Below are 17,422 nucleotides of genomic sequence, written 5' to 3'. Positions count from 1 at the left end.
GAGTGGCTACTGAGGAGTATCTATCATAGCTGGCTGAGCGAATCAGATATTCAAGCTGGAAAAGACACAGTAGGTCCCATCTGAACAAGCAGCACCTACAGGAGAATTTATATTTGCTTCACCCAGAGGTTGAGTTTTAATCTGTTTTAAAAGGCATGGCTCAGGGACTGGTTTTTGGAAGGTTCCCAAAAGTTCAGCAATGGTGGAAGGACACATCCCCAAAATGATGACTTGCAGAAGCCAACTTATTTGTTCTTCAGGCAGAGGGCTCTTCTAGCCCAGATGGGCCAGTCCTGGAGACACTCCACACTCAAACCACGTATTGGAGCAGCACAAGACTTTTACGTGTGAATCTCTCCTTGACATACAGATACATTAACATAGTGGATAGAAATAATGAAGCACAATTTGATTTTGCTCAGGGTTAAGAGCTCAGAGTCAAAGTAAAAATAGGTTTTTACATGCCACCATGGCATTTGCACATATCAAGCAGTACTTTTAGGTAAAAATCCTTCCGGCATTAACTCAGTTTAGTACAAAGTTGATTAGGGTGCATTCATTAATTCTCAGTATGGCAAAATATTTATGAATAAACTGGAACACTAGTTATAAAGAAAGTTGTATCATTAAGCTGGTTAAAGACTTTTCCCCACAAACACACACACACAAGGTAGAGACATTTTACTTTGCTAACTCTTCTAGAATTGAGGTTTCACACAAAATTTAAGGTACATACAAAATGTGGCAAATCCTGTTTTTTCTGGAAATAAAACACTATTTTTATTGTAGTTAATACCAACTTTACATATTTTTTCCTCTGAACTGCATTTCCCCTGTTTTTAAAAGGCAAAATTTCTTTCCTGGGGCAAAAAGAATAAGGGAACTATCATTTTAAACGGTGTCAATTTTTTTGTGGTTGGACATGTGTTTTTGCTATTACAAAACTATTAAAATGGGAAGGAACAAGTAATATCAAAGACACATACAGTAACTGCACTATTGGCTGGTGGGTTGTGCTAATACAATTGGACAGAACTTTGTAAGTTCTTTTTCTAATAAAGTTTTGGAAATTAAATGAGCAAAGTAAAACATAATATTAATATATCCCACAACAAGAAAATGCAGCATCTGTTTCTTTAATTAGGGATCTAGGAAACTCCATCTCCTTATGCATTCACCAATGAAATTGGACACCATGAAGCTCAATTAGCTTGAGGCATAATAAGTTCATAATGCCCAACATGGCCTTCTTGCTTCAGTTGGTCTAATAAGTCTTCCTTGCGTCTCTTTCTGCTTACCACCAAAAATCTATCATGGCCCTGCCCATGGGATTTACTTTTAAGACCATATTTTTGGGCAATTTGATGTATCTGCTTCCGCTCATCATTGGTAAGTTCTGTAGAAAAAGTCAAGTCAACATGACTATCTGAGCGTGCATAATTTCGAATGATCTGCTCAATATCTCTTTTAGCAATTTTGTTCACCCTTTCCACATCAAGCCCGAGTCCTTCCCTTTTAAATTGCTCCTTCACTGCAATAGGCTCTCGTATCCCTTCGCCATCTTTCCCTAACCCACCACCTGTCCAGCCCATTTTTCTTAAAATCTGATTTCCTATGTTGTCTTCTTTAATCTTCTGTTTGAAAGCCTCTTCTGCTGAGCGGCCCCGAATCTCATTTCTTGAGATGACGTCTTCGATGGTGCCCTTCTTCAGGTTATTGACGACAGTCGGCTGTGTCTTTTTGAGGATTTTCACAGCTTCCTCCGCCGCCTCATGCTTCACAGATTTCTTAATCCCAACTGCTTCAGCGATGAACTCATTTTCTAGCATCACCTTGCATTTCCACCGCATGCCCGTCATCCTTTCGAAGACATACTCCACTGTCATCTTGTTGAACTGAGCAGTGTCGTTCAGCGTGCACACAGGATTCTCAGAGTTCTCATAGATAACAAGATCCTTCAGGTCTTTCTTTTTGCCAGAACTCCGGGATGAACAGCCCACTTTCTGAACCTGGGTTGTTTTGATGGGTGTCACATTGGACTGCATCTTCTGAAGAATTTTCAAAGCCTCATCTGCAGCTGCATGTTTGCTAGTTTTCTTACTGCCGTATCCCTCGGCTAAGCAGTGGTCCTGTAAATAGACCCTACAGCGCCATGAGCGGTTTGACATTAAGTCATATTTGTATTCAACTGACATTTTGTTAAACGAAGCCGAGTTGTTAAGTATCCCTATAGCATCGCTAGCATTTTCTGTGAGGACAAAATTAGTCCAGTGTTTGGTTGAACTACTAGAACCTTGCAAGGGATCAGAACCAGACTGCCCAGATGAAAAATCTTTGTTGGCAGCTAGAAAGTCATCAAGCTGTTTAAGAGCAGGAGGCAATTCCTGCGGGCATGTGCCAGACTCACACACTATTAAGTCCTCTCGATAGGTATGTTTGAACTTCCGCTGAGCAACTTTAACTTCCACAGACTTTTGCAACAGCCTGACTGCTAATTCTGTGGCTCGATCCCTGGATCCATTTTTGCTGCCAGCATAACCAGTGGTTAAGTAGACATTTTGGCATCTCACTTCACAAGCAAAGCCATCTGTTGGAAGCTTCTTATTTTTTGGGAGGTCGGCAGGGGCAATTTCTTTTAGAGGAGCATAAATATATTCAGGATTTGTCTTACATGCCTGAATTGATCGAGTCAACAAATATGTATAGTTAATTTTATCAGTCCCAGTGTTAGCATCTGGGTTAGCAAGATTCTTCCAGATTGCTGCTGAGAGTCTGTCAATAAAATACTGCTTTGCTGTCATAACTGACTGGGGGAAAGCATCTGATGAAGACTGGAGAACTGAAGAGGAAGTGGAAAGTTGTGGAGCACCACTCTGGGTAGTGTCCATGCTGTTCAAAACCACACAGGTGGCTGCTGTCTGGCTACTTGCATAACCAAAACCCACCGAGTTGGAGAACTGGGGATCTGCTTCTTGGGTATTGAAACTGTTAAAAACAAAATCCACATAGTTTTCGACTGTTTGGGCAGTGCTGTTTGTGTTTGCATCCTTGTTTGATTCCTGTGTTTGGTTGTCTGAAGGCTCTTCTTTTCTTTCATCTTTTTCACTACTGGCTACAAAGTGTACAGGCTCAAAACGAGGTCTCACGCGGAACCTGGGGAGGACTTTTTTGGGAGGCTCTGGATCTACGGAATGAGTGAAATTTACAGCATTAAAAAAATAAGTTCTACAACATGGAGGGAATATGTACAGTATGATCACCAGCAGTAACTAGTAAGTTTTTGAGTACAGAATTCCCACACCCCACATCACAGACACCAAGATTTTCTGTATGAAGATGTATGCAATAGGTAAGTGAAATTTTCATTCCTAGGCAAGATATTGCAGAATTATTTCCACTTCACCTACTGCTTTGTGAAAAAGTGGTTTTTGTACTACTCAGGTTCATCAGATCATTTAGTCTGATCTCCTATATAACACTGGTTAAACAATTCCAGTTACTCCTATAGTGAGCACAGTAACTTACATAAGAACGGCGATACTGGGCCAGACCAAAGGTCCATCTAGTCCAGTATCCTCTCTTCCGACAGTGGCCAATGCCAGGTGCTTCAGAGGGAATGAACAGAACAGGTAATCTAATCATCAAGTGATTAATTCCGTCACCCATTCCCAGCTGCTGGCAAACAGAGGCTAGGGACACCATCCCTGCCAATCCTGGCTAATAGCCATTGATGGACCTATCCTCCATTAATTTATCTTTTTTGAATCATGTTATAGTCTTGGCCTTCACAACATCCTCTGGCAGAGTTCCACAGACTTACTGTGCCTTGTGTGAAGAAATACTTCCTTTTGTTTGTTTTAAATCTGCTGCCTATTAATCTCATTTGATGACCCCTAGTTCTTGTGTTACGAGAAGGAGTAAATAACACTTCCTTATTTACTTTCTCCACACCAGTCATGATTTTATTGACCTCTATCATATCTCCCCTTAGTCATCTCTTTTCCAAGCTGAAAAGTCCCAGTCTTATTAATCTCTCCTCACACGGAAGCCGCTCCATGCCCCTAATAATTTTTGTTGCCCTTTCCTGAACCTTTTCCAATTCTAATATATGTTTTTTGAGATGGGGTGACCATATCTGCACACAATATTCAATATGTGGGCATACCATGGATTTATACAGAGGCACTATGATATTTTATATTTTATTATCTATCCCTTTCTTAATGATTCCCAACATTCTATTAGCTTTTTGACTGCCGCTGCACACCGAGTGGATGTTTTTAGAGAACTGTCTACAATGATTCCAAGATCTCTTTCTTGAGTGGTAACAGCTAATTTAGACCCCATCATATTATATGTATAATTGGGATTATGTTTTCCAATGTGCATTACTTTGCATTTATCGACATTGAATTTCATCTGCCATTTTGTTGCCCCGACACCCTTGTGAGACTAAATTGGGGGAGGCAGTGTTTCCTAGTGGATAGAGCACTGGACTGGGACACAGAACACCTGGGTGCCATCCCCAGGTCTGTCTGACTGCGGTAAGTCACTTCACCTCTCTGTGCTTCAGTTTCCCTGTCTGCAAAATGGGGACAATGGTACTGACCTCCTTTGTAAAGATCTGGTGAAAAATGCTCTATAATTGATATTGAAGCATATCCTCCAAAAAGTCTTGATCTGAAAACTTCGAGAGGGAGAATCCACCACTTCACCCTCACTTTAAAAGTTTGTGCCTCGTTTCTAATTTGAATGTGTCTGGATTAGAAACAAGACACAAATTTTACATAAACAAATACTGTGAAGACAATCTGAAGAGTTAAATATCTGATGCATAAATACAGTAAGTATAAGGACACCCTTTCTCCACACCAGTAGTATTCTGTTCAAACGACAGTAAAAGATTTAACTCCCATGCCCCAAATGCCAGGCACGTGACTTCACCAGTGAAGCAAAAGGCCATCTCAAGCACTTGGAAAGAACAATCTGATCCAATGCTAATATGGGTCAGGCTGCCATGTACATCTAGACACCTCTGTTGCAGCACATTTATCATAACCCAGTTCATTTGAGATCAGTGAAAAAAAACCCTGACATCTAAATCAGATGACCGTAGGCTTTTAAACTTTTGCAAGTTCCCCAAATGCCACAACTCTGATTACTTCTACCATAAGCCAGCCACCAGCTGGGGTGAAGCAGAAATCCAGCCTGCTTGTGATGTAACTCTGTGCACTAAGTTGTCCACTGCTTATTTGGCCTGCTGCCATTTCCCCGCTGAAGCATCCACTATTGGCTACAGTCAGAGGCAGACGTTGGTCTGTTTTGCAGTTGCAGTTCCCGTGATCCGAAAATCATAACTGAAGCAGCAACGGAGAATGACGTCCCCTTTGATATGCAGGCAAATATACTCACTGGCATAGGGAGAGCAAGGTGGAGAGCAGGGTCTTTTTGGTGGCTTAGCACGAGGTACCAGCTCGAATGATGGCATCTCCCCAATATCGATACCTTCAGCCATCTTAAGGACTTTCTCCATAACTTGCGAGCCATACCTGCGTGGAATTCGAGGACAGATAGCATTAGAACCTGCTACACTAAAGCTCCATGCTGCCAGGTTTTTACCAGACCACTTCCACTTCCAGTACCAAACCCCTGGTGTCTTTACAACCAAGATTTCAGTATTTGTAACTATGCAGACAGCAAGACCTTACCACCTCACACAAGGAAAAATATGCCTGTGGGAAATATATTTGTACAATATAGCGTAGCTTGTGGATACTTCCTAATTAAGTTAAATTAGGACTAGAAAGCTGCCTGTGACATTACAAGTAAAACTCAAGTCAAATCCGGCCTGACCCAATACCCATTAAAGTCAACGGGTGTCTTTCCAATGACTTTACTGGCGTTGGACCAGGCTCTAATAAATGGTGGTGAAAGTTTATGCTGAACCTGTCATCAATTCCATGCAAGCAGATTTATGTGGCTGTGTGGAACCCAAAGAAGTCGGGAGACTGTCTGTATGGCTCTCCTTGCAGACTTGGGGCCCTAGAGAAGAAATCTATAATAAGGCAACAAGTCACTACTTTTCATACAGATTCTGAACAAATTCACATATCTTAGCATCAAATATTCTACCAATCATTCATCGCAAGTCATTAATGAAGTTTTGAATGAGTAAACTGAAGCTCCCTTTAAAGTACTTGCTATTGAAATGTACCACTTAATACAGCAACAAGGAAAACAGGAAAACTTATTGGGTTTTAATTCAGTGGAGTCAGAACAGTATTGAAACAGTGACTCATTGCCAATAGCCTAGACAAAAAGCTTAGTGACAATCTGTGACATGTCACCAGACATTTGCCATCACTGATGTCAGACAGCAGCCAAGGAACGCTTCAGTTTTTACTGTAGGAACTCATCTGCTTTTTACTAACAATTACTACTTTAAACAGCAGTTTTATTTTTAAATTAGCATTGATGTCCCAACAACATTTTAAATCCCACCACCACAAAAGTGACAGTATGATAGTGTTATTTCCTAAGGAGTCCTGCATTACTTGAAGTCTGGTTCCTGCTGCAAAAGAATGTGGCATTAGAACTGCCAAGATCATTTGCAGTTCTAATCTAGCAGAATTCATCAGTGTTACAGAATTCCAGCTCCTGTAATTTACTAAATCTTTTCAGTGTATTAGATGGCAAAAGCTGAACTGAAAAATCTCTAACAAAGGATGGTCTGAAAACACTGCATAAAGCCATGTGCTGTAGATTTTCCCTCACAGTACAGAAAGGATACAGTGTTCTACCACAGGGCTCATATTTAAATTAAGCAGAGGATCAGGTCAGCATCTTATGTCTACCAAGGCAGACAAAAACTAAGGTCATCATTAGGTTCTGAGCACAAAAGCTAGAGATACGTTGTTGTTTTTTTTTTTAAGCAAATGGCCTTTGATTAGCTTTTCAATACTGGTGCTACATGTGTATGGAAAGTCTACTCACTGGTGGTATGTGAGAAGCTTTCCTTGCAATGATGGAGACCTAACCAGAATTTAAGCTTGCGTTTAAATATAAGGTAACAAATATCACGAGCAAGCTCTCTGAATGTAAACTGAGGCAGTAACTTCTTCCTGAGTCTGCAGAGACACTGCAGCTCATCACTCTTCCAAGCAGCTACTATTCAGAACCCTGTGAGCAGCAATTAAAACTGCCAAGAAACAGGTTGATTTCATGCTGCTGCTTGAGAAAACTGGAAGCAGCCTCAACAATGGCAGGCACTACAGTTATTCATGGAAGAGAGGGACGCAAAAATGGCAGCAGAGGGAGACACAGAGTAGTGGATGCCATCCCCCACACCAACAGCCACGAGGTGGAAAAATGGAAGCCCTTTCTCTCTACCCTCAACCAAAGGGAGGGTTGGAACTTAAACTTTATCCCCTTTCAGCTAGAGGATGATATGAAAGATGGCACCCAACCAAAAGGGTACAAGAACTACTTCTGGCTAATGGATCAATCCTCCCATTAGCAGGTGTCTGGGAAAGATTAACAACCAGGGCTTGAACAAATTATTAGTTAATATAATTTAAACAGCAAACTTCCCCTCCACTTTGCCTGGAAAGCAAAAACCATTTCAGATTAGAATTTTTTTTCAGAACACATAAATTCAGCTATATTTCATAAGAGTCACACGTCATTCTCCTCCTCTGTCCTTTCCACCACTGTAGGGCATGTTAATTTTGCACCTCACGGTATCTTTGGGGAAGTCTTCCTGCACAAATCTCTTGACTGACAGCATCTGCACCATCTCATATCTGAACTATTCCCTTGTGCATCAACTGCGAGTTTGTAAATTCTTCAGGGAAAGTAACCCTATTTTTTGGTGGGTTCTGTGCAGCACCACTTACACATTTAGAGAGTTCAGTAACATCATTATTCAAGATCTGACAGCCTTCCTAATTCATGTGTCAGGCCAGGGTAGAAGAAATGAATAAAGAAATCTCCAGTGCAGACAGGGGACATTTTAGTCTTATGTAACTGATTTAAATATGCCTACTCCGCTTTGTAAGCTGGCAGTAAAAATGCCAAAGAAATAATAAGGGTTGCCCATTCTGTAATCCACAAGTAATTCCTTAGTAACTGGGTCTTCCTTGGCACGAGTCACATGACAGATAATGCCCTGCATCGAGATGCAGGCAGGCAGCACCCTGCACCTGTGCACAGCACGGTTCCATACAAGTGCAGGAGTCAGTCTGCATACATCTCATTAATAAAGGTAACTGGTACCCTAGCTCCATAAGCAACTGTGGGTCTTGATTTTTAGGCCTAGCAGTTTTTAAAGAGATGGTGAACATGCAACCATGGTTGAAAATGGGTTAATGGGACATCATCAGATTAAATACCATAGGTTTTTTAAAACACTATTAAGTGCTTCCTTATATCTTCTGTCAACACCACATGAGGATATGATTATTTGTGCTGTGGTAGGGTCCCCGGTCAAGGATCAGGACCCCATTTATGTTAGGTGCTGTACAAACATACAACAAAAAGTCTCTGCCCAAAGAGCTTACAGTCTAAGTGTTAAATATTAAAACACAATATGCCATTCATGTTATTTGCATATGGATTAAACGATAAAAACCGTAACCAGTTTCACTTTCTGGCGCTCTCACACTAGCACAATGATGAAACATTTGGATTGTGAACACTGCAGGGGGATGTTTAGATCCAAACTAAGACAGTTAACAGAAATTCAGACAAATGATGAGAAGCGTCTACTAAAGACAGGCTTCATAAGAAGACTATCAAATCTTAAATTTTAAGTCTAAATTACCTGTTAATGTTTCAGAGCTTTGCTTAAGTATTACCTACCTCACTGAAGTTAGTCACTATACTTTTTAAGTCATCAGCAAGTACTTATTTTTCTTTAATTTCTTTATCCTTTCCTCACTCCCAAAAATCATTAACTTTTGAAATTTCAGTCAAAGTGCACAGGAAAAGCAGCCCTTTCATTCTGACTAGCAGGGATGTGGAAATCTAAAACAGTATCCTAGTTACTATATTGTGGTTTCCACAAGTTAATGATTGCCGTGTCTAGGGATAGTAACTAGATAGCTCTTCCATTATTGAAGTGTGTTTTAACATAGCCAGAAAATTCAGTTTTAAGGTGCTTTATAACAGGTGCTTTATGCTTTAAGTAACGCTAAATACATAAAGACAAAATTATTCATACAACTATCTTTTCTAAAAAAAACCCTAAAATTAAGAAGACCACAAAGTTTAAAAATATAACTTACTTTTCACTATTTATACAGTTACTTTTTGCATTTTTCTCATCTTGAACAATGGAAATTGACCAGTTTCACTTTTGTTTTCAGGTCAATTTCAGGTTCTCCCTATACTAATGTTTCTCAACCATCAACCATCCCTCCATGGACCAGTGCCAGTCCCTGAGATTGACCTGATACAGATTAGGAAGGCAGCAAGCAGTACTTGGTGTCAAAAAGGCTGAGAAACGCTGTCCTGCACGGAGTTCCTACATTTTGGGAGGTGATGTGTTAAAAACTGATTCTGTTTAGTATTCAATAAAAAAACATCAAGGAAATGTTCAGTTTGCTCTTAGCATTTACATCTCAAATATGCAGCATTAGGCTAGGGCTTGGAAAGTGCGATGCACCAAAAGGAATAACTAAAGAAGAAAGCATCTGTAGAGTAATGGTCAAGAGTGGAATATTCAGACTTCAGAATCAACTGGTATTCCCTCCCTATTATGGTCTATTTCAATTATCTTCCTTGCTTTCAATGTCCTTTATTATGCAGGCCCCACCTACTTTTCTGCTGTGATTTCCTTTTGCATTTCCCCACATACTTTCTGCTCTGCATATGATGCTCAGCTTGATGATACTTTCACCAATTTCTCCATGCCTTCTTCTGTGCTGCCCCTTATGACTTTGCCCCTTCCAAAATCTATTCCTGAGGGCTCCACACTCATTCAAAGTCACTCCTAAAAATGCAGTTCTACAGCATCACTTACAGAAAATGAATGTGTTTACACTAATTACATAACCTACCAAGGAACTATCAAGTCTGCCCAAAGAGAGTAACTGCATAACTAACTATAACCCATGCTGTTGCCTCAGCCCTCAGGTGTATGTTATATCCCCGCTATCTATCAAGTCTACCATTTCAGACCTCATCCTGCTGTGACAGGGTGGCCAAACGTATTGGCTCTCTGACCCTCATACAACAATCTTCAGAAGTTCGAGAGCTGAGGCACACCTGATGGGGATCTGGGCTTCAGCCCCGCGGGAGGCACCTGACAGAGCTTGGGACTTCAGCCCCTCTCCTGCTGAAGCCCCAAGACCCCTCTCCCCGCTGGGCAGAAGCCTCTACCGCACCACCCTGCTGCAAGGCAGAGGTCCTGTGCTCCACCGCCCCAGTCCGATAGGTGGACGAACAGTCTGGGGGGCTCTGCGAGTTGCACTTTAACGGTAAAAGAGCCGCATGTGGCTCGTGAGCCACAGTTTGGCCACCCTGTGCTGTCAGTTCTGTCAGGTGGAGATCTGGACCCATGCAGTGCTCACAGTAAGACAGACGCCTCAGCTGATGAGAGCTCTTTCTGTCTGAGTGCCTCATCCTTTCATTTTTCTTTACTCTCCCGCTTCCTCAGGTATATAGAGCATCCACCAGTTTCCATCATTAATTTCAGGCTTGTGCTGGTCTGTTCAGGCTGCTGGGTGTCATGCTGATGGATTTCACTTCTTCCTTTATTTTTCTGTGTAACATTTCTCTAGGTCGCCCTCTTTTTCTCTTTCCAGGTGGTGTCCATATTATCACTTGCTGTAACAGTCGTGTTGGTGGCATCCTTAAAGCGTGTCCTAAATGCGTCCATTGTCACCTTCTTACCATATTTGATGCCTTAGCTTGGTTTGCTCTACTCAGAATTGCTGATGTTGCAAGAAACTCTTTCCAATGGACTCAGAAGAACTTCCAGTGGGCAGTTACTTTGGAAGGGTGCTATAAAATAATTATATGCCCCCCCCCTTTTCCATTGACATCTAGAGGAGTACGTCTAACTCCACTGTCTGAGACGGGGTTCAAGGAGCAGTTTGAGCCGGGCGAATGGGAGCCTTCAGGGAGAGGTTATGGAAGGGGTTTCCAAGCAACCTAGGGGGGCAGCATGGAAGGCACTGAGGGGAAAGGTGGGATCTGGAGGGGGACAGGAAGATGGGGAGGAACACAACGGGAAAGCGGGTCTGAGATGTAGGCGGGAGCCGAGCACAATGAGCAGGGGTTGGAGGGGAGCGAAGGAAGGAACCCACTGACTCGGCGCTTCCTCCTGTCACTTCCCCGCGCTTCTGCCAACGCGGCAAAGTGACCGGGAAGGGAAAAACCGGCCCCGGCGCCCCAACCAGGCAGCCCCAAGGCCACCCCCTACCCCCGGGGAGGAGACCTCCCTCCCCCGGGGGAAGCCGGATCCCCCACGCTGGGCCCGGCCCCTCACCTGCAGCCCATGAAGACGTGGTTGGTCCAGAGCACGGAGAGCGAGAGCAGCTGGTCGATGGCGGCGCCCGGGTAAGCGGCCAGGTGGCGGAGGATGAACTGGCGGCGCAGCCCCCAGTGCCAGTCGCTCTCCTGGTACTGGCGCCACTGCTCCAGCACGGGCTCGGGCACCGCCTCGGGCTCCGGGGGCGGCGGCGGCTGCTCCGGAGGCGGCACCGGGGGGGGCGGCGGCGGCGGCGGCGGGGTCAGGAAGTCCCCGCCCAGCAGCATCCAGCCGCCGGCCATCGGCTCGGCCAGCCTGCCCGCCCGCCCGAGCCGGCTCCCGGCCTGCGGGGAGAGGGAGGGCCGGGCCCCACGTGCGGCCCGAGCCGGGCGGAGGCGAGGCCGGGCCGGGCCGAGCCGGGGATCCCGGGGCGGGCCCCGCGCGCAAACTCCGCACCCCGCACGTGCGGCCGCGACCCCCGCGCCGGGCCCCTCACGCGCCGCCCGCACCGCGTTACTCTGTAACCTCTTTTTTTTTTTTTTGTTACACGCTCGTCACGTGGGCGTGACATCAAGAGACCGCGAGACCCCGCGAGCACGAGAAGGGCCGGGCCCCGCTCACAGCGCCACCTAGCGGAGCCCCGAGGGGGCTGCGGCAGCCGGGGAGCGCCGGCGCTGGGGCCCGCTGCACGAGGGGAGGGGTCCGCACGTGGCGCCCGCTGCAGCGGGCCGGGCGAGCTAGGGGCCGGCCGGCTCCCACAACGCTGCAGGCCCAGGGCGGAGGGGCAGCGCTTGGCCGGGCTGGGGGGGGGGGCTGCTCCCCTGCACGCGGAAGGCAGCAAGGCGGCCCGGGAGGGAGCCGCAGCCGGCACCTGCTGCTGCCCAACGCGCACTACCTGCAGGCTCAGCCCGGCTGCACCCGCACGAACGTGCTCTGAAGCGTAAAGCGGGGTGGCCAACGCGTGGCGGCTGGGGAGTCCTGTGCGGCCAGCTTGCCCAGGGCGGGGGTGGGGGGTGCTTACTGTCCCAGGTGCCCAGAGCCAGCAGGCCAAAAAGAGCTGCTGTTTCCCTCCCTCCCTCCATCGCGCAACAGCAATACGTCTCCTGTAAGTCCCCGCAGAGCCAAGGCTTGTTTATGGCCTGGCTGGTCTAACGCCCACTATTGTCAACTGGGACCTGCCTGATGACGACTCCTACCTGTGAGACAAGCATCAGGGCTCATAAGCCACCCATTGCAGTAAGACCAACATTAGCGCTCCCCCGCCCCTCTTTTAGCTGAGTAGATCTTAGCCAGATTCTAGATAACCCTCTCTCTGGAATTACCAAATGAAGGGAAAGGAAGAGGCTCAGCATGGAGGCATATAGCCCGTGTACATTTTTAGAGCACCCAACTGAGCACAAATAAGAATTTACCTCCTACTCACTGACTAATATTAGACCCCACAGACCTATTTTGTGCGACTATCACTACAAGTTTGACCCCCTTGTCCTACTGATAGATGCTGTAAATGCATACGGACATGCTTAGCTTTCTGCACACAAGTAGTCAGTGGTATTAATGTGTGTAACTGTTGGCAGGATCAGGCCTGGGTCTGTATAGCCCTGGGGACTCGAGGCTGGGTGGGTGAGTGGATGCAGATGTGTACATGCACACACACTAACAAGGTACTTTTAAATTATTGGACAGTATATTTTTAAAATGTAAAATCTTAACTACATCAGAGGAAATGATTTTCCTGACTGTCAAACGTTTCTCATTGCAATTTCAGTGTAACCACCGCGCCCCCCCCCCCCGCCCAGTTGCAGTCCAAACATTGCAGTGTTGTACCAGTGCATGAGAACCAGAAAGGGACACAGAGTAGAAACAAAATTAACCCTGGAGAGAGGAGAGTGGACAGCAAGAAGTGAAGAGTTCTGGCTGCTTTGGGGAAAACCCTACTTTTACATTTGGAGACCAGAAGCCATTTGTTTCTGCACTTACCTCTGACTGGTGCTGGATGGTTGAGACACACTAAACCATGGTAATAACGGCAAAGACAGAGAAAGCACAGAGGAAAGGAGGATTCCTTCATACCCCAGGCACAGACCCAATGACCAGCATGCTGAGCACCATCTTGCAATTCCCGTACCTTCTGCCTCTCAGTTGCCATGTCTCAGGGAGATTATGTTTATGCAATGAGCGACTGTCATCTCTGAAAAAAGATAAAATACAAAGCATCCCAAGAGCCTGGAGAGAGATGGTGGTAGCAGAAACTGCATCACTGTTGAGATGTGGGTTGAAGGCAGTGATGCACATTGATACACTGGAGTGGGGGTCAGACTTACTGGCCCAAATACCTTGATTAAACACCAACTTGTGGGGAGACAAAAGACCTGAAAACTCAAGAGTCTCAAATTTGCCCTAGGAGCAAACTTCTGGGGTTCCAGAGAATAGGCAGGTGGCTAATGTTGCCCTGTGTATGAAAGTGCTAATGCCTACACTGTTGTTACTATAGATAGCCATCAAATTGGATCCCATATGTATAGGAAAGAGAACAGTACCTCCAAAAGAGATACAGGCAACTGATAATACAGTGAGTCAGGGCCACGCATCCCTTCTGCAATAAATTCCATTTGCATAAATAGAAATAGGTGCCTAAATAACACCCACTTGCTAATATGACTGATTGCAGGATCAGGCCCCATTGTGTGATACTCAAGGGTTATTATAGACTACACACAGCAATTAGAGAATGCATGAGGCATCCTTGGTCCCTTTCATCTGTGACCCCAAGTCCAGCTCCTCAAGCTAGGAGGCCTGGATATAGTTCAATAAAGCAGTATCAAGTCCTTTGCAATAAAGCTATACAATGGCCGAGGCCCTCCTGCAACAGAGCAATTCACAGGTGAAATCAATCAGGGAGCAACAATCAAAGGAAATGGACATTTTAGAGTGATAGGGCAGCTCTGTTTCCAACTACATGCTGCAGGCTTGAAAATGCTAACTGCAATGGTAGGCCCATTCAGAGTGTGTCTGTCCTGCAATAAAACACCCCTGGCTGGCCCATGTCAGCTGACTCAGGGTCGGAGGGCTCAGAGTGTGGGGCTATAAAACTGCAGTGCGGATGTCTGGGCTCGGGGTGCAGCCTGGGCTCTGGGACCCCACGAGAATATGCCAAAATTGTAGCGCATTGAATGCAATTCTGCTCCAACTGTATCTAAAGCCACCTCTTAAGCAACCAGTTTGTTAGGCCCTTGAGAAGAGGCCCTTAGAGATCTCACTGTACTTTTAGTCTGCAGTTCAGAGAGCTCACCTACAGTTTCATAACTTTGACAGAAACAGTCTTCCCTCAACCAACTGAGTATCTCCTAGTTTAAACTGGAATTTTTTCCCATTTGAGAGTACTGCTTTAGTTAGCTGTATATAAAAGCAAATATAAACTGTGTTATAAAGATGAAATACACAGTAAGTACATGACAGGTTGTTCTGGACACTTTAAATACAGTATTTCATTGTGTTCTGGATACTTTAAATACAATATTTCATTGCTCATTTTGGGCAACAGTTCTATCAATTTGAGGTTTCACACAAACCCAAACAAACATTTTTAAGGTTCAGACCAGTCTAGTTTAATCAGCCACCCTCACAGCGCAAAAAGCAAACATCCCATAAAAGGCAAAGAGCAAACTAAATATTTACATTTTCAGTTTTAATAATCTGCAGTGTTAGTAACACACAAGGAAATGTTACTAGCCTGACACTGCCTTCTGAAAAAAGTCAGCTAAACAATTCTTTATCTTAAAGTGCAACGGGCTAAGAGAAAATCCATGTTGAATTTATAGAGCTTTCATCCACCGTACATTTTGGCCTCTAAGGTAGTTGCATCTGAAGAAGTGGTTTTTTACTCACGAAAGCTTATGCCCCAATAAATCTGTTAGTGTTTAAGGTGCCACAGGATTCCTTGTTGTTTTTGTGGATACAGACTAACACGGCTACCCCCTGATACTTAAGATAGTTCTGTATTTTCACCTGCACTTAAAATATCTCAGGCTCTGATCTCCTAAACTAAGCAGAGACAGACCTGGGAAAGAATCATATGCAAGATCTCCAAGACAACCCAGAGTGTGCTGCAGGAAGTGGTGCTGGGAATTTAGTGGGGGGCACTTTCCATCAAGTCAGGACTGCTCTAAAGCTTCAGCACAGAGTTAAGGGTGTTGTCTAGAGATGAAGTACTTGGGATGAAATGTAAAAATCACACAACCTCCCCTGCATCACCAATACCCCTTCCCCCCAGCCTCTCAATGTGTTTTCCATTAAAAAAACTGTGATACTTCTGACAAATGTGTTAATCCCAGTATCCTGGCTACAATGCAAAGTGGCTCATCTACTGAGCTGCATACATTTCCTTCGAAGAGAAAACATGACTGGCGGATTGTTTGATTTAGGGGAGTCCCACAACACAAACAACAGCAGGACACGGCTGGGTTTTTGCATTTTTTTTTAATTGAAAATTTACATTAAAGTTAGAAAGGTATCACGCTTAACAGTGCTGGTTCTTTAATGTTTGTCATGTAAATATAGAGATGCAGTGCAGTTATTCACACTTCCATTTGTAAAAAGGAAACAAAAAATAAAGGAGAGACAGAGCAGAATACAGTTTGGAGAAACATGCAGTGAATGTTCCAAGAGAGAACGAGACAAGCAAAAAGTTCTACGACAGGCATCAAATGCATTTTAAGGACACTGCACTCTACTCACATGGTATTTGGACAGAGCATTACCAGCCACTGACAGCTCCGCCCCTCCCATCTCAATAACACTAAGTGCAAGATCATTCTCTAACTAAAGCGCACAGGGGGAGGTCACACTATTTGGAGTGTTTTACACAATAAATGATTTCACGTTAAAAAAAAAATCTCACTCAACCTGTGGTCAATCAGGTGATGCAGTTTAATAATGTGGTGGAGGCACCAAATGACAGTAATGAATAAGAAAACATTTCGTTTTGCTTTACTTCCTTGTTAAAATTAAGTATTTTGTGGCTGTCAATGTGGCAAATCACCCCTTGTTTGTATCTCCTTCATCAAACGCAACAATTTACAGAACAAACCAATGAACTCACATACTGAAAACACCCTGTCAGGCTTCAACAGATCCTTAGGGGAGTCCATGACCTTTCTATTAGGCCAAATTAGAGGAAAAAAACATGGTTGTAACCTAACGTTTTGAAAATTTCGCTACTCATTAATCTAATCATCATATTTCTGTTGCTCCTCCAAGTTTTTTGTACATGATCAACTTTCCCCAATATTGTGCGGTCTTGTCACACAAAATACAAGACACTTCAATTTTAAATACCATGCATGTCAGAAAAGAGCTTCTTTCCAAGACACTAACACTGAAGATTTGTTTCCCCCCAGACTTTATAGGATCCCTAAACTCTTCTACAAGTGGCAGTCTTCTCCCTCAGACACTGTGCAGCTGGCGAAGACAGACTTAAAAAAAGCTACAGAAAGAGAGAAAAACAGGAGATTATCAAAAAGGAGAAGGACATTCAAAAAAGCAAGAAATAGAGACTCAACATGAAAACAATAGAAGAGAGATGGGCACATGCATCATTTCTAGGCAATTACGGATCCCGCAGGGGCTGCTCAAAGTGCTTGAAGAAAACCAGACAAGTTAAAACTTGTTTAAAAAATACTTTTAATAGCATTGTAAAAAAAGTCAAATGATCTAAAACAACCGGCAATGCAGCAAGTGAAAGCAAGATGAAAAGCCCCTTTCAGCTAATCCCTGGAACCCCTGACAAAGTGAAACTGACCGATTTTGGAAAACATGCTTACATTCCACATAGCTGAAAGAAGCAAAAGCTTAAAATATTTCAACTTCTTAAAAAGAAACCAATGCTTTTTTGGGGGAAAAAATTGTCTTTACAGTGAAACAGGATACCTGAGACAATATAAATAAATT

At 44.2% G+C, this 17,422-nt stretch overlaps 2 protein-coding genes and 1 long non-coding RNA gene across 8 annotated transcripts in view; 1 reads left to right on the top strand and 2 right to left on the bottom strand.

Annotated features, from left to right (window-relative positions):
* Window positions 1-322: 322 nt before the first annotated feature.
* On the bottom strand, window positions 323-11,992 carry NKRF (NFKB repressing factor). Its single transcript, XM_048865041.2, has 3 exons — window positions 11,492-11,992; window positions 5,413-5,549; window positions 323-3,184 (listed from the first exon to the last, which is right to left on the bottom strand). Exons 1-3 carry the CDS (start codon window positions 11,773-11,775, stop codon window positions 1,203-1,205), a joined length of 2,403 nt encoding a protein of 800 aa, XP_048720998.2. The 5' UTR covers window positions 11,776-11,992; the 3' UTR covers window positions 323-1,202.
* On the top strand, window positions 11,472-16,367 carry LOC142073240 (uncharacterized). Its single transcript, XR_012670014.1, has 2 exons — window positions 11,472-11,562; window positions 13,242-16,367. It is a non-coding gene; the product is annotated as an uncharacterized LOC142073240 (long non-coding RNA).
* SEPTIN6 (septin 6) overlaps window positions 15,938-17,422 on the bottom strand; it is a 42,393-nt gene continuing 40,908 nt past the window's right edge. For all 6 annotated transcript variants that reach the window (XM_075132542.1, XM_075132543.1, XM_075132541.1 and 3 more), the window contains one exon: window positions 15,938-16,958. Coding sequence is in view for 1 of the 6 variants with exons in the window: in XM_075132540.1 (XP_074988641.1) it covers window positions 16,949-16,958 (10 nt within the window). In the remaining 5 variants the exon portion in view is untranslated. The remainder of the gene's footprint in view (window positions 16,959-17,422) is intronic.

The sequence above is a fragment of the Caretta caretta genome, chromosome 9 (genome assembly GCF_965140235.1).
Source record: "Caretta caretta isolate rCarCar2 chromosome 9, rCarCar1.hap1, whole genome shotgun sequence".
NCBI classification, from domain to species: domain Eukaryota; kingdom Metazoa; phylum Chordata; order Testudines; family Cheloniidae; genus Caretta; species Caretta caretta.
This window is presented reverse-complemented; position numbering and strand designations above follow the sequence as displayed.

Bases quoted from the DNA above. Each gene is read 5' to 3' on its own strand.
- NKRF (XM_048865041.2), bottom strand. From the start codon at position 11,775: ATGGCCGGCGGCTGGATGCTGCTGGGCGGGGACTTCCTGACCCCGCCG. The intron at 5,550-11,491 runs GTGAGGGGCCGG...AATTCCACGCAG, and splicing joins CACGTCTTCATGGGCTGCAG to GTATGGCTCGCAAGTTATGG. The intron at 3,185-5,412 runs GTGAGTATATTT...CTCATTCCGTAG, and splicing joins ACCTTGCTCTCCCTATGCCA to ATCCAGAGCCTCCCAAAAAA.